Source organism: Ambystoma mexicanum, chromosome 2p (assembly GCF_040938575.1).
Source record: "Ambystoma mexicanum isolate Mex_15411 chromosome 2p, UKY_AmexF1_1, whole genome shotgun sequence".
Classification (NCBI taxonomy): domain Eukaryota; kingdom Metazoa; phylum Chordata; class Amphibia; order Caudata; family Ambystomatidae; genus Ambystoma; species Ambystoma mexicanum.
Genome location: NC_090923.1, coordinates 1,340,880,587 through 1,340,904,904, shown reverse-complemented (window position 1 = coordinate 1,340,904,904; position 24,318 = coordinate 1,340,880,587). Strand labels below are relative to the sequence as shown.

The 24,318-nt window shown below is 47.0% G+C and overlaps 1 protein-coding gene across 3 annotated transcripts in view; it reads right to left on the bottom strand.

Annotated features, from left to right (window-relative positions):
* Positions 1-24,318, bottom strand: part of TOP3A (DNA topoisomerase III alpha) — a 1,279,921-nt gene that overhangs the window by 436,008 nt on the left and 819,595 nt on the right. For all 3 annotated transcript variants that reach the window (XM_069645692.1, XM_069645691.1, XM_069645693.1), the window contains exons 10-11: positions 23,064-23,146; positions 22,088-22,295 (exon numbers count right to left, since the gene is read on the bottom strand). In XM_069645692.1, the coding sequence (XP_069501793.1) occupies positions 22,088-22,295; positions 23,064-23,146 (291 nt within the window). The remainder of the gene's footprint in view (positions 1-22,087; positions 22,296-23,063; positions 23,147-24,318) is intronic.

Below are 24,318 nucleotides of genomic sequence, written 5' to 3'. Positions count from 1 at the left end.
AGGGGTGTTGGCTGGTTTGGGGTTCTTGGCCAGATTTTTATTTTCTGCAGGTTTTTGGAACTCATAAATGAGGGTCGCCTGCTCTATGACCCAATCCTGAGATTTTTTATCATGGAAATCCCTCACCACCTGGGTCATAATGTATTTTGGGAGTGCATGAAAGAAGGTGGTTACAAACTCCCTGCTGTCCGTGCGTACCCTCCTAGTGGTTTGTGCAAAGGTGCGTTTGAGCTCCTGCACATATTCTCGTGGGGCCTGATCTTCCCCGCACTGCAGATTGTAGGCCGCTTTGCAAGCCTCTTGGTGGTTTCTGTGGGCGGAAATGTGTTTCAAGATGGCCGCCCTGTAGGTGGACCATCTTGAATGGTTCTGATCCTCCCGTCCAGCAAAGAAGCTAGAGTACTCAGGAGAGAAGGTCCATTTTATAGACTCTATGCAGTTCTGGTTGTCTTTCAGATGAAAAGTGTCCATCATCTGCTCATAGAGCTCCAAGTGTTCCCGAACAGAATATTTTGCGTTTTTATGGTATGGGGTTATCACACTCCTAATGGCCTTCATCTGCCTAATGGGGTCTTTTGTCATAACTCTCTTGAGTTTGTTTGCCTTCTTTGGCTGAGTCAAACGAGTCCACTCGCCCTCAGACTCAGAGGCGCTACTACTTGAGGTCCCCTCATGATCATCTACGCGCTCTCTGATTCTGTGAGCTTGAGAGGAGCTCACAGAATGGAGGGAGCCTAGTATCTCTATTTCTGTGGTGCTCAGGAGAGTACACTTCTGACTCTTCCCTGCTCCCAGGGTTGGCAAAGTTTCCCCCCCACTGCCCTAATTGGTTAGAGGTCTTCAGGATTATCTTTTGGGCCTCATTTCATTCGGTTTTTCATCAAATTGAACCAACTGGTCCTTTGGAAGGTAGTATTTTTGTGGATCTAATCCCCTGACTCTCCCCTCATAGGAGTCTTCCTTGTCAGAGACATCAGCCTTAATGTTTGGGTATCTATACAGGGACGCCCGTCCATCAATTTCTGGGGGGCGCAGACCTGTCAGTTCCATCATGCTCGGTCTATTAAATTCTGAGGGGCTCATGGTTTCCGGCTCATGTGAACTGGCAGCCATGAAGTAAGCAGTGTACAAAGTGTTCAACGGGTTTGAGTGCCTTAGTACAGAGGTCATTATGCTATGATCAGAGGTTGCCCTGTCCTTCTCTACCTGTTCAGGGTCCCTCCAGTTAGGATTAAATCTAGCACCCTCTTTCTCCAACCTCGCTAGTTTCTCCTTCTCAGCCCCTAATTCTTGATGATAAGCAGAGATCTGAGCCTTTTTCTCAGCTATCAAGGCTTTACTGGCCTCTATGACCCCGCTCTTGTGCTGCCACTTGTTTGTGGAGCCCATCATTCTTTTCACAGAGGGCCTCATTGTCTCTCTGCGCTTCCTGTTTGGTTTGAAAATAATGAGCCAATTTCTGGTGCAGGAGACTCACCTCCTGAGATTGTGCATTTTTAGTTTGGGTGTTCTCTTCTAGAGCACCTTCTACCCGTCTGGCGTGCTCCAGAAGATTCCCATACTCTGTTTTGAGTTCATTTAGTTTCTGGAGGGCTAACTCACTTCCTTGTAACTCTGTTTTTAACTTGCTTATTTCCTGGCCTAGGGCTTCTTTCTCCTGACTTAGGGTGCCCCTTTGTTCAGCCAGGTCATCCCTTTGTTTCTTGATGGTATTGGATTTCTAGCGCTCTTGATCAAATTCTGCTTGAGAGTGGAGGTCTCTCATAATTAATTTATTATTTTCCTCTTTCAATTTCTCTATCGGATCTTGTAGGGTAACTATCTGCTCTGCGCAAGCTCTATTAAAATGTATCGGTTGATTTAATTTCTGTTGACTCTCGTGCAGAGATTTAACCTTTTCCTTACACTCTTTCAATGTCTCTAATTGGGTCTCTTGATCTGCATTATTTTGCTGTTGGAGGGCCACATCTTCTTTTAATTTTATGACATAATTTCCAGATTCGACCTACAACTCTTGGCTCTTCTGTAATTTTTGTTCTGCTCAATTTACATCAGTCTGAATTGTATTTAATAGTTCAACTTGATTCTGCGCAAGAGTTGTGTTTTCCTCATGCCTTTCCTGCATCACTCCCATGTGGAGATACATGTAGGCCGTGATTCTGGCAATTTTGATTTGCTCCTCTTTAATTTTTGTGGTCATATATAATTCACTCAAAACTTGCTGTAATAGGCCACCGTCCTGCCACGTGCCCAGGTTCATGGCCATGACCTGTTGTGGTATTTCTTGTAGCCAGACTTTTTCATCCTGTTCTGGCCACTCACTTCTGACAAATAGCTTGTGCAGAAGATGCTTCCTAGCCATATTGATTTCTACTACTGTCATTTTGGACATGTTCTTTCTTTCATAATTTATTTATTTATGCAAGGGTAACCTGTATTCTATTGCTTTTCTGTCTATTTTGGGTTGATTTTAGTTTTACTTTTAGAAACAGGCTTGGTACTTAGAGCATTTGTTTTTAGGAGGCGCTTGTACAGATTCCAACCACACAAAGTATCACTACTCTGCAGGTTAATCTGCTGTGCTAGACTGCACGGGTGGTAAGCAAAACTCAATCCCGGCTAATGAGCCCCCAAATTTGTTAAGGATTTCAATGAGGCGGCACACACCTTGGTCTCAGCCTAGGATGTAGCGCTCAATGGATATGCCTTTATCCTTATCTTATGCAGATTCAATTTGAGATGGTACACAACTCGTATCACACCCCCTTTTCAAATACCCCGGGTCACAATGTTCCATGAACCAGGCTGGTTGGTAAAAGAAAGAAATCATACAACTTTTAATATGGGGCAATCACCAATGTGGTGATAATTACAAAGAGGATGTAAGCAATACACTTGGTTTAACCTTCGAGTGGAACCTATACAAAACATGAGGGAATAGGAGCACTTTTTGATTTAGGAAAGATAGCATCCAAGTTAGGATTTCCCCCTGCAATGTTCCCTCATACCACAAATAATTGAATTCTGAATGGATAGAAAGACACAGCAGGTAATCAGGAATAAGAGGCAGAAAACTGCATCCAAATCCGACCTTCCCTCACCAAAGAAGAGTGGAAAACTGATTTTAAACCCCTTACAATGTTATGAAATGACACTCGGAAATGGACAAATAAATAATTAATGTGCGGTTAAAACTCTAAGGTAAATACAATTTCTCACTAAAGCCACAAAGCATAGACACTAACAATCACCAGCAATGGATTACCAAGAGCATACAATTGAAAACTGAGTGGAAAGTTTAAAACTGATTGCAGCAAAATGACACGTGTAAAAGTTGCACTTCCTTTCAATTTCCGTGTAAATTTACTCCAACGGTCTTTAATAAAAACTGGTGAAATACTCTGATTTGGAGTGCAGGCTTCGGGCTGGGGGATAAATATATATATATCACAGGTACAACATAGAGGTAAAAATAGGTCTCTAGCTGGTGAATTGAGAGAGATTTGGAAGGTAGAGTGAGGTTCGTTTTTAGGAAAACATAGCAGTGAAAAAGAAAAAATCGGTTTTTAAAAGTGAAAGGCAAATTTTACTTAAACTAGATTTAATGGCTAAGAAAAGAGTAACGCCACCCGTGAATAAAAAAGTTACTCTGCAGTTGTAATCCTTCACGCAGTGTACCCATTTTCTTTAAATAAATCAATTTTCCCTAAACACAATATCGTTAACGACTTATGATCTATGCAAGACAGAAATTAAGAGAAAAGTGGTGCTAATGCTTGGAGATCAAGGGCAAGAACACAGAGAATTCTGACAGTTTTAACAAGTTACCAGGATAAGGACATGATGGCTTAGAGAGTGGGATAAGGACAAATGCAAGACAAGGTAGACTATGAATTTCTATTGGGTAGGGATTATACTTACAGTCCACTTTAATTTGGGGATTTTGGACCGTCAATGGTTCTGGGCACCACACGGCAGCGCGCCTGGCAAAGGACAGCTGGGCAGGATCGGGTCACCGGATGGTAATTCTGGTGACGGGATGGCACTGGATGCAGTTAGTGAGCAAGCAGTTAGTGGGCAGCAAGCCAGGTTGGTTCAGGATGCAAAAGGTACCACAGCTTCCCCCTTTTTAATGGGAGATTAGTGGGTTGATTCTGAATCAATGGCCTTGCTGGGAATAGTATAAGCATTGCTTGGGTTTTGCAGTGGGCCCTGGAGTACGGTCAGCAATGCTTTGGCCTTGTAGTTGGAATCTGGACTCAGCAGGATGAATGGGACAGGAACGCCGGTGCAGGAAAATCAGGAAGAGTGTATGTCTAGAGTCTTGTCGGGGACTCTTATTTATAATGCATAGTGACATCAAAGTATATGGCTGGGCAGGCTTAGCTAAGCACACCTCTAACTGCCGGGATGGGTCAGGGGTGCTAGTCTCCGCCTCACTCTCAACTGGTTGGATTTCAAAGCAGGAGGGCATATTTATGATGTGTGTTTGCAATGTTCCAAAACCTCCCACAGTTATTTTAGCTAAAATCCGATTTTGCCACAAACGGTACATTTATACAGTTGAAATCTCTTAGCAAATTATATACACAGGTAACATATTTTATGTAGGGCATAACACTCCAACTCTGCAATCTATGAGACATTGTTTTGCCCTTCTAATACGTTTTGGTAATTTTGAGTATGAACGATTCGGCCGCAAATTCCATAACTTTATACATATGTGTGGATTATCATAAAGGATATGAGTATAAGAATTAACATTGGCATCATGGATACTTTCCTTGTAAACCCTGATTCTTTTTCAATTTCCATTCCCAAAGGGTCAGTGAATTCTACCATGTCTTAAATGAAAGCCCATAAAATCATGTTTAAACTGCGAAATGTTTACATTTTTACAAAGTATTGCTGCAGAGATAAAAGTCTTTACATTTTTATTCATAAATAGTCTTTGGAAGCAAATGGCATTCCTTTGTCTGTCACTGGACCAACTGCCATTTCCTACACAGCAAGGTGGGGGTACCCCACTGGATTGAAGGTGTATTGCCCCTTCCCCACTTCACACTTCCTTGTCCTGAAAATTCCATTGTCAGTGGGTTCAGCCTAGACTAGATTCTGTCCAACCTAATAATTATCACTAGGGTGTTAGTATCTGCTGAGATAAGCCCTCCTGTTGGTAGCATCCCCCCAAGCAGAAACCTATTTTTCTTTTGGAACTTGCAAAATCCAGCCAATATGGTTTAACAGTTTTACTTTCTTATATTTGGTCCTGAATTAAACAAGCCAGTTGAATAAAATAACCGATGTGTGTATATTCCCCAGCAACCCCTTTCACATTGCTAGGTAATGGCAGGCTTCCATTTAACAGCTTACTTTTTAAACAGGCATTTTCCTCCTTGAGTTTGCAAAGCCCATTTTACATGTGTGGTGAAAAGATGGCATTTCTTTTTAAATTCGGTTTTGCATCTCCCTCTGGATTCCCGCACTGTCTTGCTGCTATAGTTATTTCCTTGTATGCAGGAGTTTTGTTTGAAGCAGAGATTCCTTGAAATTGACATGGCTCGGATAGCTGGAGTTTCTTTGAATTACTGAGCTTTGATACTTTGTAAAGAAAATGAATGCACTTTCCTGTGCGGGTAAACGTGGAGTTCCTTGTTGATTTTCCTCAGAGTTGATTGGACAGGGCCTGTCATTCAGAAATCATGCCTGGTTTTGCTGAAGCACAGAGAGATATACTGGGAATGGCAGGGCCTTATTAATCACAGTGGTTTAAGGAAGAACAGATGGGAATAGCGTCAGAGCAGCATTTTAAAGGTGAAAAGGTTTCCTTTCAATGGGGATTTTGGGCTTTCAGCAAAGCAACGCTGCTTTTTCACTTTATTCCATTTGTATATGTCCGAACACACTAGCACGCTCCCTCAGTGTGTCCCCTTGTTCCATCCTGCCCAACGTATGCTTGGCAAGACGGTGCAGCCATCTTTTTGTTGCTGCAACACACAGTTTTAAGCCCATGGTTCTCACAGGAGCCAGCTCAACCATTTTGCTATTTCTGCGCAAATGCAGCTTGGTTTTGGCGAAATTCTGTACAGTGGGTCAATGTAGCCCACAGCGAGAAAGTCAGGTTAGACCTCCCCTTACTAAAGAGGAAAAGCAGAGAAGGCGTAAGGAGCATCTGTGCTTATACTGTGGAGACAGTAGTCACTTTGTAGGCAGGTGTCCACGCTCTCCTAGAGGAATTCCTGCAATTCCCGGAAGAGGTCAGCTTGTGGCGAACACCATTCAGACTGCCATGTCACATATAACCTTGTATGCATCCATGCATTGGAAAGGGAAGCCGAGGAGTGGTGGTCCTTGTGTAAATGACGTGGGGGCTACTGGGAACTTCATGGTTAAGAATTTAGCAAACCGAGTAGGGGTTCCGGTAGTCAGCAAAGAGGTTCCAGAGCAGGTTAGGCAGTGGATGGCACATAGCTTTCGTCTGGTCCTATCACGCACACAACTTGCCAGTTGGGAATGAAGATAACAGAGGGGCATAGCGGGGAGATTGTTTAATTAATTGATGCACCACAACTAAAGATCATTTTGGGAATGCGCTAGTTGACCATGCATAACCCCCTGATAGATTGGGAAAGAAGAACGGTAGAGTTTAAATCTGAATTTTGTCAGGAACAATGTAGTTTGGAGATATTGGATTGGAAACAACAAGGCGGGGAAGAGGTCCTAGGTGCTTCTTTAGCTGGCGGGGCTACTATGGTGCATGTTGTGGGAGCCATAGTGGGAGTTTTGCCTGAAAGTTGCAGAGGGGTTTGAGGATGTAGTTGTCATGATGCCTACCCCCGGAGCACCAGGACAGGCCCAGCACCCTCGGGAGCAGGCATCATGCCCTCGGGTAAAAGCCCAGCGGCCCCTAATAGGCGCTCTATGGACTTTGTCCTGGCGCCTTTGGCTCCAGGCTCATGTTGGACATCAGTCCTGGCGCTATAGGCCTCTTTTATGAGCCTGGCCATAGGCGCCAGGCTCATAAAAGAGGATGTTTGGTGCACTTACCTGACGCAGACCACGCTGCATGAAGCCTCAAGCCAACTGAAGCTCAGGAGGGACTATTTTATCAAAGGAACTATTTTACTTGGGTGGGGACCGTGGAAGAATACTTTTTTTTTTTTTTTTTTTTAAATGTATTTTATTTTATAACGACCACACAGTGCAACAGAACATAAATAGAACACATCAGGCCACAACAAAGGCCAAACAACAGATATGAAAAAGAAAAGAAAGAAAAAACAAAACAGAATTAACTTAACAATCCCCTTCCCTCCCCCCTATGAGCCTGTAGGGTGTCCACCATCATTGTCCGTTCCGTGTGGTGGGGTTCCGTCGCTCTCAGATCCAGCCGAGGTCGACCCCGTACTAAACAGTTCAGCCAATAGCACCTTCCATGCCGTGAGGGAGCTCACCTCTTCCTCCCCTCCCGCCCTGCTGGCCTCCCACCATGCTGTCGTCTCGGCGGCAGCCCATTTCTGGAGGTCACGCCACCATACCTCCACCCGTGGCCTCTGACAATTCTTCCATCCCATGGCTATTCTGCGTTTGGCAAGTACATAAGCCAAATCTTTAAGCTTCTCCACGTGCCGAAGCTTGCGCGCCCTGGGGTACCCTCCAAGCAAACAGGCCCAGGCCGAATCTATCTTAAGTACAATGCCCCTCCCTGCCAGCTTCTGCGCCACTTCACTCCAGTAGGTTGCAATCACAGGGCAGGCCCAGAACATGTGAATCATATCAGCGTTCTCTGTGTTACACTTGGGACACGCCTGGCGCCCAGCGTCTCGAAATCTGGAAATTCTCAGGGGGGTCATGTATGCCCTATGCGTGATATATAGCTGTATCTGTTTAAACCTGGCATTCCTCGATACTTTTTTGTGGTACCCCAGGGCGCGCTCCCACTGCCCATCCGCCATCGGGGCCCCCATCTCTGTTTCCCATTCCAACCTCAGGTACCCCAAATCCTTCCCAACCTTTGCCATCAGCATCTCGTACAGCCTGGAGACCACATGCCCGCCCTCGGATGCGTCATACATAATCTCCAGCGTCGCATCCGGCTCGTCAGCCAATACGGTCTCGGGCCAAGTGCTCCGGACCTCCCTGACCACTCTGTGGAACGTCATGTATTGCCCCGCATGCAGCCCCGCCCCCGCCTCTAGATCTGCGAACTCCGCCAAGGCCCCATCCTGCCAAATGTCACCCAAAGTGACCAGCCCCACTGACTCCCAGTATGTTCGCAGGATGGCCCTAAGCTGTCCGTCTTCCCTTGCCAAGGCCACCAGCGGCAGCTGCGGCATGCACGGCAGGGGATCCCCCATCATCCGGCAGGCTCTTCGCCACATGTTCCTGCCCAACGCTAGCATCTTAGGACGCCCCCTCATCCATGTGCTGGATACCCAAATAATCTCTCGCAGGTAGAAGGGGGAGCAGTCCTTTCCCAACAGTCTATGTTCCGGGGTTTCGTCGTCCGAAAGCCACTTGGCCACGTACTGCAGCTGCGCTGCCACGTAGTAGGCCTCAAAGTTCGGCAGCCTCACACCGCCTTTCTCGTAAGCCTTCTGCAATTTCCACAATGCGACCCTGTTACGCGTGCCCTGCCATAAGAAATCTCTACATACCCTATGTAGTCTAGCAAAAAACCCCTTGGGTATCATGTATGGAATGTTATTGAAATAATGCAGCAGCCTAGGTAGCACGACCATCTTAAGCATAGCACCCCGGCCCATCATCGCTAAGGGTAGTTTCTCCCAAAACCTCATGCACTTCTCGATCCTCCCCACTGCCAATTCAGTATTGTGCCTGTGTTCCTCCCCGGTCGTGTGGTATACGTCTATGCCAAGGTACCGAAAGGTGCTTGTCGCCCATGGGATTCGCAATACTGGCAACCTCTCAGCCGGTATCCCCACATAGCCGCCCAGCGGGAACAGAGTGGATTTCCGAGGGTTGACCGCTATGCCAGAAAGCCAAGCAAACCTCTCCATCACCTCCAAGACATATTGCAAGTTCTCTTCAGGGTATTGGAGGTACAACAGCATATCGTCGGCATACAGGGATATCAGATGGCTCTCCCCCCCCACCTCTATGCCCACCGGGTCATACTGTTGCCGGAGGTAAATTGCCAAGGGCTCAAGGGCCAGGATGTACAACATTGGGGACCAAGGACATCCCTGCCTGGTGCCTCTACCTAACTGCCACCTATCCGACACTACTGCCCCCGTACGAACTCTGGCTAGAGGCGCGCTATATAATAATTCGGCCCACCTCCTGTACCCTGGCCCCATTCCGAAGTGATCCAGTGCCGCCAACAGCCACGGCCAACGAACAGAGTCGAACGCCTTGACCGCATCCAGCGCCACTATCGCCATTTCGCCGTCTTTGCTACATCCCCATTCGACCACTCTGTGTAGGCGTCTATGGTTGTGGGTAATGTTCCTGTCCGGGACATAGCCCGTCTGGTCAGGGTGAATCAGCTTGCCTATCACTCTCCTCATTCTAGCCGCCAAGACAGCTGTTAGGATCTTGCTGTCCTGGTTCAGCATCGACAAGGGTCGATAGGAGCCGCAACCGTGTCCCGGTGTATTGTGCTTGGGGAGTGGCACTATGACCGCTTCCCTGAGTGATTCTGGTAGCTGTCCCAGCTCAAACGCCTCATTAAACATGTCCAGCATGGGTGGGAGTACCTCCTCCCCATACGCCTTATAAAACTCGCTGGGGAACCCGTCCGCCCCCGGGGCCTTGCAAGTGGGCAGCTGTCGCACTATCTCTCTGAGCTCTTCCAGAGTGATCGGAGCATCCATCTCCTCTCGCTCTTCATCGCTGATTCTGGGCAGGCCTATATCCCCGAGTACTTCATCTATCTCCTCTCGGCTCCCCCCTTCCCGATCTTCATACAATGTTTGGTAGTATTCTGCGAATGCCCCATTTACCCCTTCTTGCGTATCGATCTCCGCACCCCCTTCGGTGATGACCGATCGGATCGGAGCCCTAGGGTTTTCGCTCTTATATAGCCAAGCGAGGAGCCTGCCTGTCTTGTCCCCACCCGCATGCAACCTCTCAATGTACTTCGTATAATTCAGGTTACAAAGTCTGTCCCAATGCCCAGAGCACCGCTGCTGCAGCTCAGTAACTACTTCCATATCGGTCCCACCCTTCTCCAATTCTTTTTCCAGCTCGATCTCGGCCTTCCGCAGGTCGGTCAGGATTCCGCCCATTAATCCCTTGGACTTCGCGATAGCAACTCCCCTCATCACCACCTTAAAAGCCTCCCACAAAGTACCAGCCGACTTGACACTCCCTGTGTTCGACTCAAAGTACGCGACTATCTCCTCCCTCATGTCCTCCTTGAATACCGGATCCCGTAGCGCTTCCGCCCGAAGGCGCCATGTTGGAATCCGTGCACGTGGGGGGCGCAGCCGCCAATGCATGATTAGGGGCGAGTGGTCCGAGAGGACCCTCGCCCTGTAGTCAATCTGTTCACACTCCGTAAGAATGTCTGGAGTGGCAAAAAAGTAGTCGAGCCTCGTGTGCAGTTGGTGCGGAGCCGAATAGTGCGAATACTGCCTCCCACCCGGGTGTCTCGCTCTCCACACGTCTACCAGGCCTAGATCTGTTAGCAGCGACTGCAACACCTTGGCCGCTGGGCTGGGCCTAACCATTTTGTCATCCGACCTGTCCTCCCTGGGGTTAAGCACACAATTAAAGTCTCCACCCCAGATTACTGTGCTCCCCATCCCTTCACCGAGTCTCGCGCACAGTGTCTTAAAGTAAGTCGCTGTGTCCTGGTTGGGCGCATAAGTGTTTATGATACAGACAACTCTACCTTCCACAATCCCCCGAACCATGGCCAGCCGCCCGTCCGACTCCACAACCTCCCCCAAGAGCTTGAACGGGACATGTGGTGCAACCCAAACCAGCACACCCCTGGCATACGCAGAGAATGTGGATCCAACCACTGTCCCGCACCATTTCAAGTTTGTCCCGTGTCAAATGCGTCTCCTGTAACAAGGCCACGTCTATCCTCTGCCTCTTCAAATACAACATGACCTTATTACGCTTCAGGTAGCTATTCAACCCTCTAACATTCCATGTCAATACCTTAAGGTCTCCCATGATTTATCCGTAGCTCCCACTTCCCCCTCTGGTCTGATCGCCTCCCCCCAGTCCCGACTACATCCCTTCTCAGTTTCTTCCCCAGGCTCACATAACAACTAACACCCCCCACCCCCCTAACCCAACCAACTGCCCAGCTCCATCCCTGGATCTCAGGCATCCCCGTGTTCGGTTCTCTTCGGAAGCCCGTGTAGAGAACCCGACAGGGTGTCACACCCCACACAGTGACTAACCTAACCACACACTGGGGTACGAATAAAACGGCCCTCGGATGCCCCCTACACATTTATATCCGCGCTCGCGGACCATGTTCGAAACAGTTAAAAAGTGCATCCCCATCACAAAGTGGCAAAGACTATATTCCAGTCCCAATGTTCAAAGTCCGCCGGGCCCACTGTTTCACTTAACTCTCCCTGCTCCGTCCGCCATCTGCTCATCAGGCTCCTGAGGGCAGTTCTGCGCATCGAGCCATTTCATGGCCTCCTCAGGGGTGTCGAAAAACAGCGTCTTAGCCTTGAAGAAGACCTTAAGTTTGGCTGGGTAGAGTAACATATACTTGAAACCGGCCGTCCGCAGGCGCCTTTTGACCGCCCCAAAGTTCATCCGACTGCGCTGCACTTGTAGAGTGTAGTCGGGGTAAGCAGTGATGGTTGCCTCCCCTCGCCGTATGGTGCCCCCTTTGCGAAAATGTTCCAGAATCTTCTCCCGGTCTTTGTAGTTGAGGATCTTGGCGATCACGGGCCTGGGCGGATTACCCGGCGGTGGCCTTCTGATCAGGGCCCTATGTGCCCTCTCCACTGCAAATCCCTGCGTTAGGGCACCTCCGGTGATCTCCTGCAGCAGCAAAGTCTCAATAAAATCTGTGGGATTCTGGCCCTCAGCTCCCTCCGGTAGGCCCACAATCCGGATGTTGTTTCTGCGGGCCCGACCTTCTGCCTCTTCAGCCCTGCTTTCCAGGTTGCCTACCCTCTGCACCAGGGCATGGATCTCTCGTTTGTACGCGGTGCATTCCGCCACAGTCGGGCCCATCTCCTTCTCCAGGGTCTCTGTGCGCTCGGCCAGGGTTCGCACATCTTGCCTCAGGAGGTTCACGTCCTCCTGTACCGCCCCGACCTGAAGTTCCATCGCAGTTTTCAGTTCGGCCACCGCAAGTTGGAGTTTAGTCTCCCATGTCGCCTTCAGATCTGCGATCGCTGCCAGGACCTCCTGGTTCGTTCCTCCTGCGGCCATCTCCTTGGGCTGGGCCTTCTCTTTGCTCCTGGTCCCCTCGGTGCCAGGCGATGTCTTGGCAAATTCGTCGAGCGTGGGCTGTTTATTCTTCGCCCTCAGGAGCTTGCTCGACATATCTTCGATCAGGAGCGTCCCTTCGATCTCGCTTAGGCCCCAGGCCTGGGGGCACTATGTCCCCCCGTCGCCACACAGTTTCGGCTACCTCCAGTCAGGCTTGCTCTCGCTGGATCGCGCTGAACGTGAACTGAGGGAATCGCCTCCAGAATCCCGGTCCCCGATCCTTTGTCCCAACATCAAGCGACGGCAGCCATTTTGTCTGCCGGCGAAGCTCCGGCCCCAAAACTTCACGCGGCTCCTGAGTACACAAGCGCTGCACAATCCCGTATGAGAATGCATCCACATGTGCAGCCGAGCTTCGCATTTACAGTCATCACCGTCTATGCCACATCGTGGCGGCCGTTGCGCGGATTCAGCCGGATAATGTTCGGATCAGCGGGAGCTCCCGTTCAGGCACGTCCTTTCACATGGCGTCCAAGCCACGCCCCCCCACCGTGGAAGAATACTTACCTGGAACTTCTTCCAAGGCTATTTAAACCACGCCCGGACTGCCACACGTGCTTCGCGTTGCTCTGCATCTAGCAGCTGAACGCTCACCGTGCCTGCTCCTGCATCTTGCCTCCAGCCACGCCCGCCTCGATCTTGGGATACCTGAAAGCAAGGAAGGGAAGAGAAAAGGTGAAAACCAAGAACTTAATCTAACTTCCTACCTGTGTCCGGAACCATCACGCCAGCGATCCTGAAGATAGACATTCTTTAAAAGCATTGCGCTACTTGTTGCAGCGCCGCGCATCACTCACCTGCCTCGTGGGCTCTTCACTATCCACCGCGACCTTCTGGGCATTCCGCCACATCTCTGCACCTGCAGGGGAGAAGAAGAGACAAAAGGTGAGCAGGAGGAACAAATGAGGAAAGCCTGATTTTCCGTCACAAGACTTACCTGGCCATATTTGATGGAACCACTCCTCATTTCGGGTCGGCGCCACTTCTTGGCCTGGTACCGCACCCCGGCCCCTAAGGGGAAAAAAGAACATTTTTTCCATGGGCCAGACAAGCCAGATTTGGGGGTCCAGGTTCAGTCGGTGTTTCGAATCCTGCGCATCACGCTTGAAGAGGTCACAGCAATCCAGACCAGGTCAGCGCCTCCGTGGGAGCCAGGTGAGCGTTACAGTAGTCAGTGAACAAGAGGCTAGTGAACCTCCTCTGCACCGCCCTTACGATTGTAAGATTGATCTGGAAATTGGGGCACCAATTCCTTGCGGTAGAATCTATGCTCTGATGGAGAAAGAGAATGGATATCTAAAAGAATATTTACAAGAGAATTTAGCCAAAGGTTTTATCGCCTCTATTTTTCGTGGCCAAGAAGGATAAGACCTTGAGGACCTGCATCGATTACAGAGTCTTAAATAAGATCACAGTGAAGAACCATTACCCTCTTCCGCTGATCTCTGTGATGTTGGACAGAAGCAGGAGGCAAAAGCATTCACAAAGCTAGATCTATCACCTGGTCAGGATTCGAGAGAGTCAGGAGTGGAAGACAACGTTTAGGACTCGATTGGGGTTATTTGAGTACCAGGTAATGCCATTTGGTCATTGTAATGCCACAGCAGCAATTTGGTTGTTCATCAATCAGGTGATCCTGGAGTATCTGGATGTTTTTGTAGTTGTCTATATTGATGACATTTTGATTTTCTCTAAAGTGTTGACGCAACATGAAGACCATGTTCGGAAGGTATTGATTAAGTTGATAGAAAACCATCTTGTCGCAAAGCTTGAAAAAAGCCAGTTTCACACGTCAAGAGTGGAATTTTTAGGATTTGTAATCTCTCCAGAAGGGTTGTAGATGGATATGAGTAAGATCAAGGTGGTAAAATAGTGACCTACGCCAACCAATGTTAAGGACATCCAAAGTTTCATTGGTTGCACATTTTATTGTTGTTTCATTCGTGACTTTTCACAGGTGGTAGTGCCAATTACTAGACTATTGAAGAAAGGAGTGAAGTTTAAGTGGAGTGATGAGGCAGAAGAAGCTTTCTGTTTCTTAAAGGAGAAGCTCATCACAGGGCCAATTTTACTTCATCCTGATGTAAATCAGCCATTTTTGTATGGAGTGTGAGAAACCAGAGGGTGTCTCACCCGCTAGTCCCCGAGGCTCCCCCTCTCGGGTGGCCAGGGCACAGCCATCGCCTTTGGATCGCCTTTGGATCCAGACCCAGGGGGTGGACCTGTGCGGGAGGATCACCTGGGTGAGGGTTCTTCAGGGAGTGGGGGTGAGCTAGCCCATGGTGAGACGCAGTAGTCAGCCTTATTTTGTTTATCCTATGTTTTAGGATGCACCAAGATCCCAACACCCCTCCCTTTTTTTTACCCCCCCTTTTTTTTTTTACACAAACACCAGGCCAAAGAAGAGGATGACTGAAATAAACAATACTGACTTGCATTCATTGTGTACTGGCCTTGTCCCGCTAATCGGATCAGGCAAAGTCAGACAGTTAATCCTAAGTGCATACACCCAATGCCAATTAGCTCTCCTTGCACGAAAAAAATCAGAAACCAAAGACGCACTCCGAGCAAGATGGAACACGAGAACAATCAGAACTTCCGGGACGAAGGCCCACCTACTGGAGCAGAGCAACAGACCAAGGGATGAGAGAAGCGGGCCAAAAAACCCCAAGGATTCCCTATTGAGGTTGTTGCTTCCAAAAGGCTGCATAGGACGCGTGGAGAAGACCATATCCCACAAGTGAAGGTTTCATTGTGTTTCAAGGATGCCAGCAACCCTCCCAGGTGAACGGCAGAGTTAGGGAGGCGACATCAAGCCTGTGTTACTAACCTTGACTCGAAAATCGGAAAACGCCAAACAAGAAAGAAGCGCGCACGCACAGCCTGTGAGTTGGCAAACAACCTGAGAGACCGGTTTGTGTTAAAGTGAATGAAGTAGCAACATCATATCACAAGTGAAGGGTGCATGCCTGTGGACGAGACGCAAAGAAAGGCAGACCTGTGAATGAACTTTGATGTAAAGAACAGCTGGGAAATCAGCGATACTAAGTAACAGAGTGGTCAGGTGAAAGGAAGTAACCCACTCGCTCAGTGAAAAGAGAGCCCCCCCCCCCTTGCAACTTGTGTTGAACTTTATCGTAGGAGATCTGCGTCCGACAGAGGGAGATCTAAAAGAACTGTGCAGTGAAAGCTCTGAGCCCAGCAGAGGGGGATCTTTGGGAACGTTTTGGATTAGACAATATTTTGGAAGAAAGAGAAAGAGTCGCGCGTGGAAGGCCAGGCGGGCCTCGATCCATGGCTTTTTGAACTATATATATTGTGTTGAAAACCGAGCCAGAGTTTGTCATCATGCCTACAAGGATCAAATAACTCAGTGAGGTCTAACGTGGGGAGGACAGCTGGTTCAGCCACATTATCATTTGAACACTGATTTTTCCTTTCGTACATTTTTTCGTTTCACGCTTTTTGTCCAAGAGATAGGGCAGGCATTCGTTTTTTTTTTTTTTAGCATAGGCCCTTTTGATTTGTCAGACTCCACTAGGACTGCATTATTTTATTATGTGATGGTCGAGACTAGTACAAGATACAAGAGGGGATCATGTCAAGCGGAACTCCACATTAGATTAAATAAAATTCAACAGACTTCAAATGAATGGCTGTAATCAGGCTAGATCAGGTCAAGATGATAAAAGAAACATGTTTAGATATAACACATTTCATGAATAACAAGCCAAAGCGAGACTGGGGGGACAGAACTACAACCAAGTGAAGGGAATCCCGTGGGAGAAGGCTGGCACTCCCGAGTCTGCAAGAATTGCACCCAACTCAATTAGGTTGCTCAGTTCTACATTTTGGGACTATGAAATAATTGATTGAGCATTTCTATTATATATGTTTGTGAAAGTTCTATTTCTTGCCTTTTCTGAGAAATCCACAAGCAGTTGGCTGCCTCACATTACTGACCCCTCACACTAGCCAGGGCCTAAGCATGGCCTTCGCCCATGTCCATGGTACATGTTCCCCCAATATGTTTTTTTTCGACCCACTAGGTAGCCACAGCCTTTGGCTGTTCCACTATACATGTCTTTCGGCCCACTCGCCAGGGCCTTTGTCACTAGCCAGTAAACAAGGCCTTTGGCAATGCCCACTGTATATTTTAAAACACTACCGGGCCACTAGCCATGGCCTTCGGCCATATCCACTGTACATGCTCCCCAATATGTTTCTTCTGCACCGAGTAGGTGGCCACGGCCGAATACGTGTCTTTTGGGACAACTAGCCAGGGCCCTACGGCCCTACAGCCCTTGCCAGTAAGCACAGCCTTAGGCAATGCACACTGTGTATTTTAAAACACTACCAGGCCACTAGCCAAAAGTGGACAACAAAAATATTCTAACTTATATACTCAGTAATGTCATATATGTCATTATTGATCTCATCAATGATGTCACATATGATGTCTTTAGTGATGCCATCATTGTGGTCTTACGCTGCGCAACAGGAGCCGCAAAGTTAAGGTGGACTTGCTTCAAAAGTGAGTGCTGAATTTCAAGGGTTTTGTTGCGTTAAATCAGATCACTGAAACTCTCTTTTAACAAAGGTTTTTTCACTGAATTTCAAAGGTTCACCTTGACTCTCTCTAAATTAAAGTCTTTTCACTGAATTTCAAGGGTTTTGTTATACAGTAGTTTCTTTTGGGCCCACTAGCCATGGCCTTCGGCCTTGGCCACAGTACTTGTTGCACAAATATGTTTCTTTGGGGCCCACTAGCCATGGCCAATGGTACAAAGACCCATCACCCCCTGCCTAGTAGAGATGAGATCATTGTATGTCTAAAATTTGCTTTTTTCCTCCACACTCTTCCGATTCCTGCGGGATTCTCCCGATGATGGCAATGAATGACACATATTGTGACAACAAACTACCCATGCCCGCAGGGTTGCCCCGGTATTCCCCTGATAATACAATAACATTAAAAAATTAAAAACTCTTCCCAGTCCTCTCAGGAATTCACCTAGTGCCCCCCCTCCTCTTTCCATGGTTCCCCCACTCGTCTCACCTGCTTTTTCCCTCCCTGGCCCTCCCCCATTATCCCCTTTCACTCTTTGGTTTTTGTGACACATTTCCTTTTCTGAGCATGTCTTCCGTTGTAGCCGCAGGATCCTTGTGAGTTTACCCCAGTATTTCCCTGATAATCCAAAAATGTTTGAACTGTAACTGGCTTCCCAGACCACCCCCAACTCTCCAATTTCACATGGCATCCTCTTTCCCCCTCCCCACCTATAGCCTGATGCAACTGCATTCTTTTTCCTCCTCCAAATAGCTATTTGAGCATGTTGTTTTCGCATTCCCCCGGTATCACCCTGGTAATCGCTCACATTGAGCAAAAAATTCAATGTTGCTTTTAATTTCTGCTCTGCTGCAAAGCTAAATGGTAGATGTATTGTTTTACAAAGGTAGCGGGCGCCCCTCTCTCGCAAGAACAGACATGATAACCTGTTCAGTGGTTATTAACCACTTGAGAGTTCGCAGCCACTGCTTTTACTCACTGTGCCTTTCACAGATGGGAAATATCCATTTGCATATCAGTCTTTGTTCTGCCCAGGGGCAGTCCAGCACCGAAATACAATGGCAATTCCAATCTGAACGAGAGTACCACCAGCAACCCCATACACGTGTTTCACCCTTGTTGGGGATCATCAGTGAGGTGAAGCTGATGCCTCTCTAAGCACAGTGAGAGGGAGACCACGTCTGGTTGCCCCCAGGAGACCTAGGGTTACCAATCCCAGGTTCCTTACAAATTGTTTTACAAAGGTAGCGGGCGCCCCTCTCTCGCAAGAACAGACATGATAACCTGTTCAGTGGTTATTAACCACTTGAGAGTTCGCAGCCACTGCTTTTACTCACTGTGCCTTTCACAGATGGGAAATATCCATTTGCATATCAGTCTTTGTTCTGCCCAGGGGCAGTCCAGCACCGAAATACAATGGCAATTCCAATCTGAACGAGAGTACCACCAGCAACCCCATACACGTGTTTCACCCTTGTTGGGGATCATCAGTGAGGTGAAGCTGATGCCTCTCTAAGCACAGTGAGAGGGAGACCACGTCTGGTTGCCCCCAGGAGACCTAGGGTTACCAATCCCAGGTTCCTTACAAATTGTTTTACAAAGGTAGCGGGCGCCCCTCTCTCGCAAGAACAGACATGATAACCTGTTCAGTGGTTATTAACCACTTGAGAGTTCGCAGCCACTGCTTTTACTCACTGTGCCTTTCACAGATGGGAAATATCCATTTGCATATCAGTCTTTGTTCTGCCCAGGGGCAGTCCAGCACCGAAATACAATGGCAATTCCAATCTGAACGAGAGTACCACCAGCAACCCCATACACGTGTTTCACCCTTGTTGGGGATCATCAGTGAGGTGAAGCTGATGCCTCTCTAAGCACAGTGAGAGGGAGACCACGTCTGGTTGCCCCCAGGAGACCTAGGGTTACCAATCCCAGGTTCCTTACAAATTGTTTTACAAAGGTAGCGGGCGCCCCTCTCTCGCAAGAACAGACATGATAACCTGTTCAGTGGTTATTAACCACTTGAGAGTTCGCAGCCACTGCTTTTACTCACTGTGCCTTTCACAGATGGGAAATAGCCATTTGCATATCAGTCTTTGTTCTGCCCAGGGGCAGTCCAGCACCGAAATACAATGGCAATTCCAATCTGAACGAGAGTACCACCAGCAACCCCATACACGTGTTTCACCCTTGTTGGGGATCATCAGTGAGGTGAAGCTGATGCCTCTCTAAGCACAGTGAGAGGGAGACCACGTCTGGTTGCCTCCAGGAGACCTAGGGTTACCAATCCCAGGTTCCTTACAAATTGTTTTACAAAGGTAGCGGGCGCCCCTCTCTCGCAAGAACAGACATGATAACCTGTTCAGTGGTTATTAACCACTTGAGAGTTCGCAGCCACTGCTTTTACTCACTGTGCCTTTCACAGATGGGAAATATCCATTTGCATATCAGTCTTTGTTCTGCCCAGGGGCAGTCCAGCACCGAAATACAATGGCAATTCCAATCTGAACGAGAGTACCACCAGCAACCCCATACACGTGTTTCACCCTTGTTGGGGATCATCAGTGAGGTGAAGCTGATGCCTCTCTAAGCACAGTGAGAGGGAGACCACGTCTGGTTGCCCCCAGGAGACCTAGGGTTACCAATCCCAGGTTCCTTACAAATTGTTTTACAAAGGTAGCGGGCGCCCCTCTCTCGCAAGAACAGACAAGATAACCTGTTCAGTGGTTATTAACCACTTGAGAGTTCGCAGCCACTGCTTTTACTCACTGTGCCTTTCACAGATGGGAAATAGCCATTTGCATATCAGTCTTTGTTCTGCCCAAGGGCAGTCCAGCACCGAAATACAATGGCAATTCCAATCTGAACGAGAGTACCACCAGCAACCCCATACACGTGTTTCACCCTTGTTGGGGATCATCAGTGAGGTGAAGCTGATGCCTCTCTAAGCACAGTGAGAGGGAGACCACGTCTGGTTGCCCCCAGGAGACCTAGGGTTACCAATCCCAGGTTCCTTACAAATTGTTTTACAAAGGTAGCGGGCGCCCCTCTCTCGCAAGAACAGACATGATAACCTGTTCAGTGGTTATTAACCACTTGAGAGTTCGCAGCCACTGCTTTTACTCACTGTGCCTTTCACAGATGGGAAATATCCATTTGCATATCAGTCTTTGTTCTGCCCAGGGGCAGTCCAGACCCGAAATACAATGGCAATTCCAATCTGAACGAGAGTACCACCAGCAACCCCATACACGTGTTTCACCCTTGTTGGGGATCATCAGTGAGGTGAAGCTGATGCCTCTCTAAGCACAGTGAGAGGGAGACCACGTCTGGTTGCCCCCAGGAGACCTAGGGTTACCAATCCCAGGTTCCTTACAAATTGTTTTACAAAGGTAGCGGGCGCCCCTCTCTCGCAAGAACAGACATGATAACCTGTTCAGTGGTTATTAACCACTTGAGAGTTCGCAGCCACTGCTTTTACTCACTGTGCCTTTCACAGATGGGAAATATCCATTTGCATATCAGTCTTTGTTCTGCCCAGGGGCAGTCCAGCACCGAAATACAATGGCAATTCCAATCTGAACGAGAGTACCACCAGCAACCCCATACACGTGTTTCACCCTTGTTGGGGATCATCAGTGAGGTGAAGCTGATGCCTCTCTAAGCACAGTGAGAGGGAGACCACGTCTGGTTGCCCCCAGGAGACCTAGGGTTACCAATCCCAGGTTCCTTACAAATTGTTTTACAAAGGTAGCGGGCGCCCCTCTCTCGCAAGAACAGACATGATAACCTGTTCAGTGGTTATTAACCACTTGAGAGTTCGCAGCCACTGCTTTTACTCACTGTGCCTTTCACAAATGGGAAATATCCATTTGCATATCAGTCTTTGTTCTGCCCAGGGGCAGTCCAGCAGTGGCTGCGAACTCTCAAGTGGTTAATAACCACTGAACAGGTTATCATGTCTGTTCTTGCGAGAGAGGGGCGCCCGCTACCTTTGTAAAATTAAATGGTAGATGTAGCTATTTATATGGGAGCAGGCAACACCCCCTCCCCCATCAAATATTTTAAAAGCTACTTGACGGATTTACCCCAAACCTGTGCCGGAAAATAAGTCAATGATGCATGCCTAAATTGTTTATTATTTGGTCCAAATCCACCTGCAGTTTTTGTGCTTCGGCTTTACCAAATTTTGACTTTTTCTCTATGGGAAAATTAATAAGAGTAGGTCAAAAACAGCATTTAGTTGCTTTCTTAATAACAGTTTCACTTATCTTTCTCAAAATGTCCAGTCGAGGGGGGGATCAGTGGGATGGGCCGTGACAAACTTTTTGTTGGGAAAATATCATCCAAATCTGTCATCCAAGCCAAAAGATATTAAAAGAATGTATGATTTCCTATGACTCAAGAATATCCATCCGCTTAACTATAGGGCGGCGATCGCCGCCCTAGGATGTACACATATATAGTTATGTTAAATATTTATGTTGATTATATTATAAATTATTAGATGCTATTTAAGTACATAATATAGGTTATATGTGGAAATATCTTAGTTTTTACAAAATGTAATTTAGAAAATTAAGATCAGATATTCATCATTTGAAATTTGAATATTTTATTGAAGCTTTGCTACATGTATTTATTACACTCTGGGTATGTTATCACAATAAAATTGTCAACTGAAAAAAAAACAAAGCCAGCGAGCAGGCCTCCGCAGTTGGCACACCGTCAGGGAAGCAGACACACATCCTAATAATAATGTAAGAAAAATTGTATTTAACCATGACATTAGTAAAATGCATGGCTGAATTTCTTTAATGTTTTTACTGGTGCAAATACAAGTTAATGCTCATACAGCAATAGAAGCAAAATAACTTTCACTGATAAACCCATCTGCGTTTGAAACAAGGACACTTAAAACAGGTTCTGATATTATTATATACCAGTTTGAAAAAACACTAATTGCCCTCATCCCTAGGCAACCACTAATGTCTGTTCAGATATGATGGTCATGAACAGTCATTAGATGCAGATACCAAGGATGACATCCAGGCAATAGTTTACGCTGAACAAACCCACCTGCAGGGAACCAGAGTACTTCGTAGGGTGTATGGGGGGATGAGCCTGGTCAGACTTGCTTCCGTTTCGAGGAGTCGGCCCACCTCTGTCTAGAATCCCCTGAGCGAAAGCACCCCACTGTTGATCTTGGGTCTGCTGCTGTACCAAGTTAGTCAGATTCAAGTCCTGTGGAAAAATGTTGGTTTCTGTTCGTGGGTAGCTGATGAACCTAAAAATAGAGAAATATCATTGTGATCTGTGGACAAAACAGTAAAAAGAGTGCTGAAAGTTGTTATATGTCTTTCTTTACGTCTCCCAAGTTTGAGTTCTGTAAAGCTGTACATCCCCTCTTCTCTACTCTTAAATAACATTTTAGAGAGGGAGAGCAGTGGACCATTTCTCCAATGTTTGCCTAGCTCTCCTTTCTTTTCAATGTATTCAAGAATGAGCTGTTCCATAGACCAAGTTTCATGTACATTAGTGTTTATAATTAGTTGTGGAAGTGGAAGAGCAGGAAATCAAAATAGCCAAATCACTATGAGCATGATCTTATTAGGCACTCTTCGCTCCTACAAAGAGAAATCTGTTTGGATGAATTTACAGGTGCACTCCATGCAAATCAAAGTAAAGTTTGGAAATCCGAGTTAGGTCTACATGATACCTGAGGAGGTCGCATTTCTCCTCTGAAGAACAAGGGGACCATATTATATTTCGCATCCCCAGTCATATTCTCTGCTTTAAAGCAATAGCTAGCAGTTACGGTGCAACTGCATATCTCTATAACCCAGTAATTAAGCTTTTACAATGTCACTGTGGTTTCAAACCATAAAGGTAGACCAGACGGTTCAGTGAGATTTTCAATAAGTGCAATATTTCCCTCAGGTGTTTTCCACTATGTTGCTTTTCCTGTCAAATTCACCTTCAGTGTTTTCAGAATTCATCCGAACAAAAGAAGGAATTTGATTAAACACTATTTTTTTTGTTTTAGAATAGTTACCCCTGGGTATACAATTTCTCAGCAATCTTCATCGTCTCCTTAGCATTGATCTTCAGCTTACGAGAGGCAAGTTTTTCCAGTTCCTATTGACAGGGGTGACAAAGAACAAAAATATTCACCACCTCACCAGACACCACATCTTAACTCACTGCTGTCAAAATGTAAGGCATCAGCATAGCATATAAGTTAGAGAATACTAGCTTTACCTATTTTAAAAAAGAAATGTTATTAAATACAGTCTATAAAGTAAAAGTGAATACTGCAAAGCGAAAGAAACAATGTGAGATTCAGTTTGTGCTCAATTCATCGATAAATTAGTGTCTTCTCAGATTTGGCTCATTACTATAGGTCTGAGTAGACACCTACATTGCAGACACCTCAGAATGTAGATCTCAATGGTATTGAAGACCCTCAATCCTGCATATTTGCAAACTACATGCTTTCTATAGTTGTGGTGTCTCGCTGTACTTACTTTTACACTACTATTCCTTAGATCTTTGCTCACACTTTTAAGGATTTTAAGGCTACAGGATAAGTGCTGCCAGAGGCTTGGCCTCCCTTATGCACTGGTTGATTCCACACATCCCACTGCTTTTCTCTCAGTCCACCCCAAATAAAAATAGAGCGGGATGGTGGACAGGCTTGTCTACCCGAATATGAATCTGTACAATGATTTACCTGTGCTTGTTGGTATGTCAGTATACCTTGATCCATAATGATATTAACCTTTTAAAGTAGTAGGATAGGCCAATTATAACTGGAGCTACTCTTCAAAGGGTTCAACTAGCAATCTGACCTGTGCAGTGCTTACAAAATGCCAAGGGAACAGACTATGTCAGTGACCTAGATATGATATCCAAGAGTATATGAAGTTATAAGGTTAAAGCATGGATGCCCTCAGAAGGAGGTATCCCTGCCTTCGAGTAGCATTCCAAAATGCAGGCAAATCCCTCAGTGAGCCACACAGGCGTTACACACTTGTTAGCCATATCAGACAGTGTCTCTTTTGGGGAGAACATTGAGGGCAAACTGGGAACTTAGGCGGCCAAGGCAATTCACCAGCTATGTGATGTGACTCCTAAAGGTGGCATACAGGTCTCTCTAGATCTCCTCAGTCACACCTCGGGCGCCCTATCTGGGAACATTGCAGTCATGATTTCAGGGTATATGCCTAATGTGGTTCACCAGGAAATGTATTACGTGACAAGTGAGGTAAATGGCCAGAGTATCACATTCAGCCGGAAGTAAAACCGGG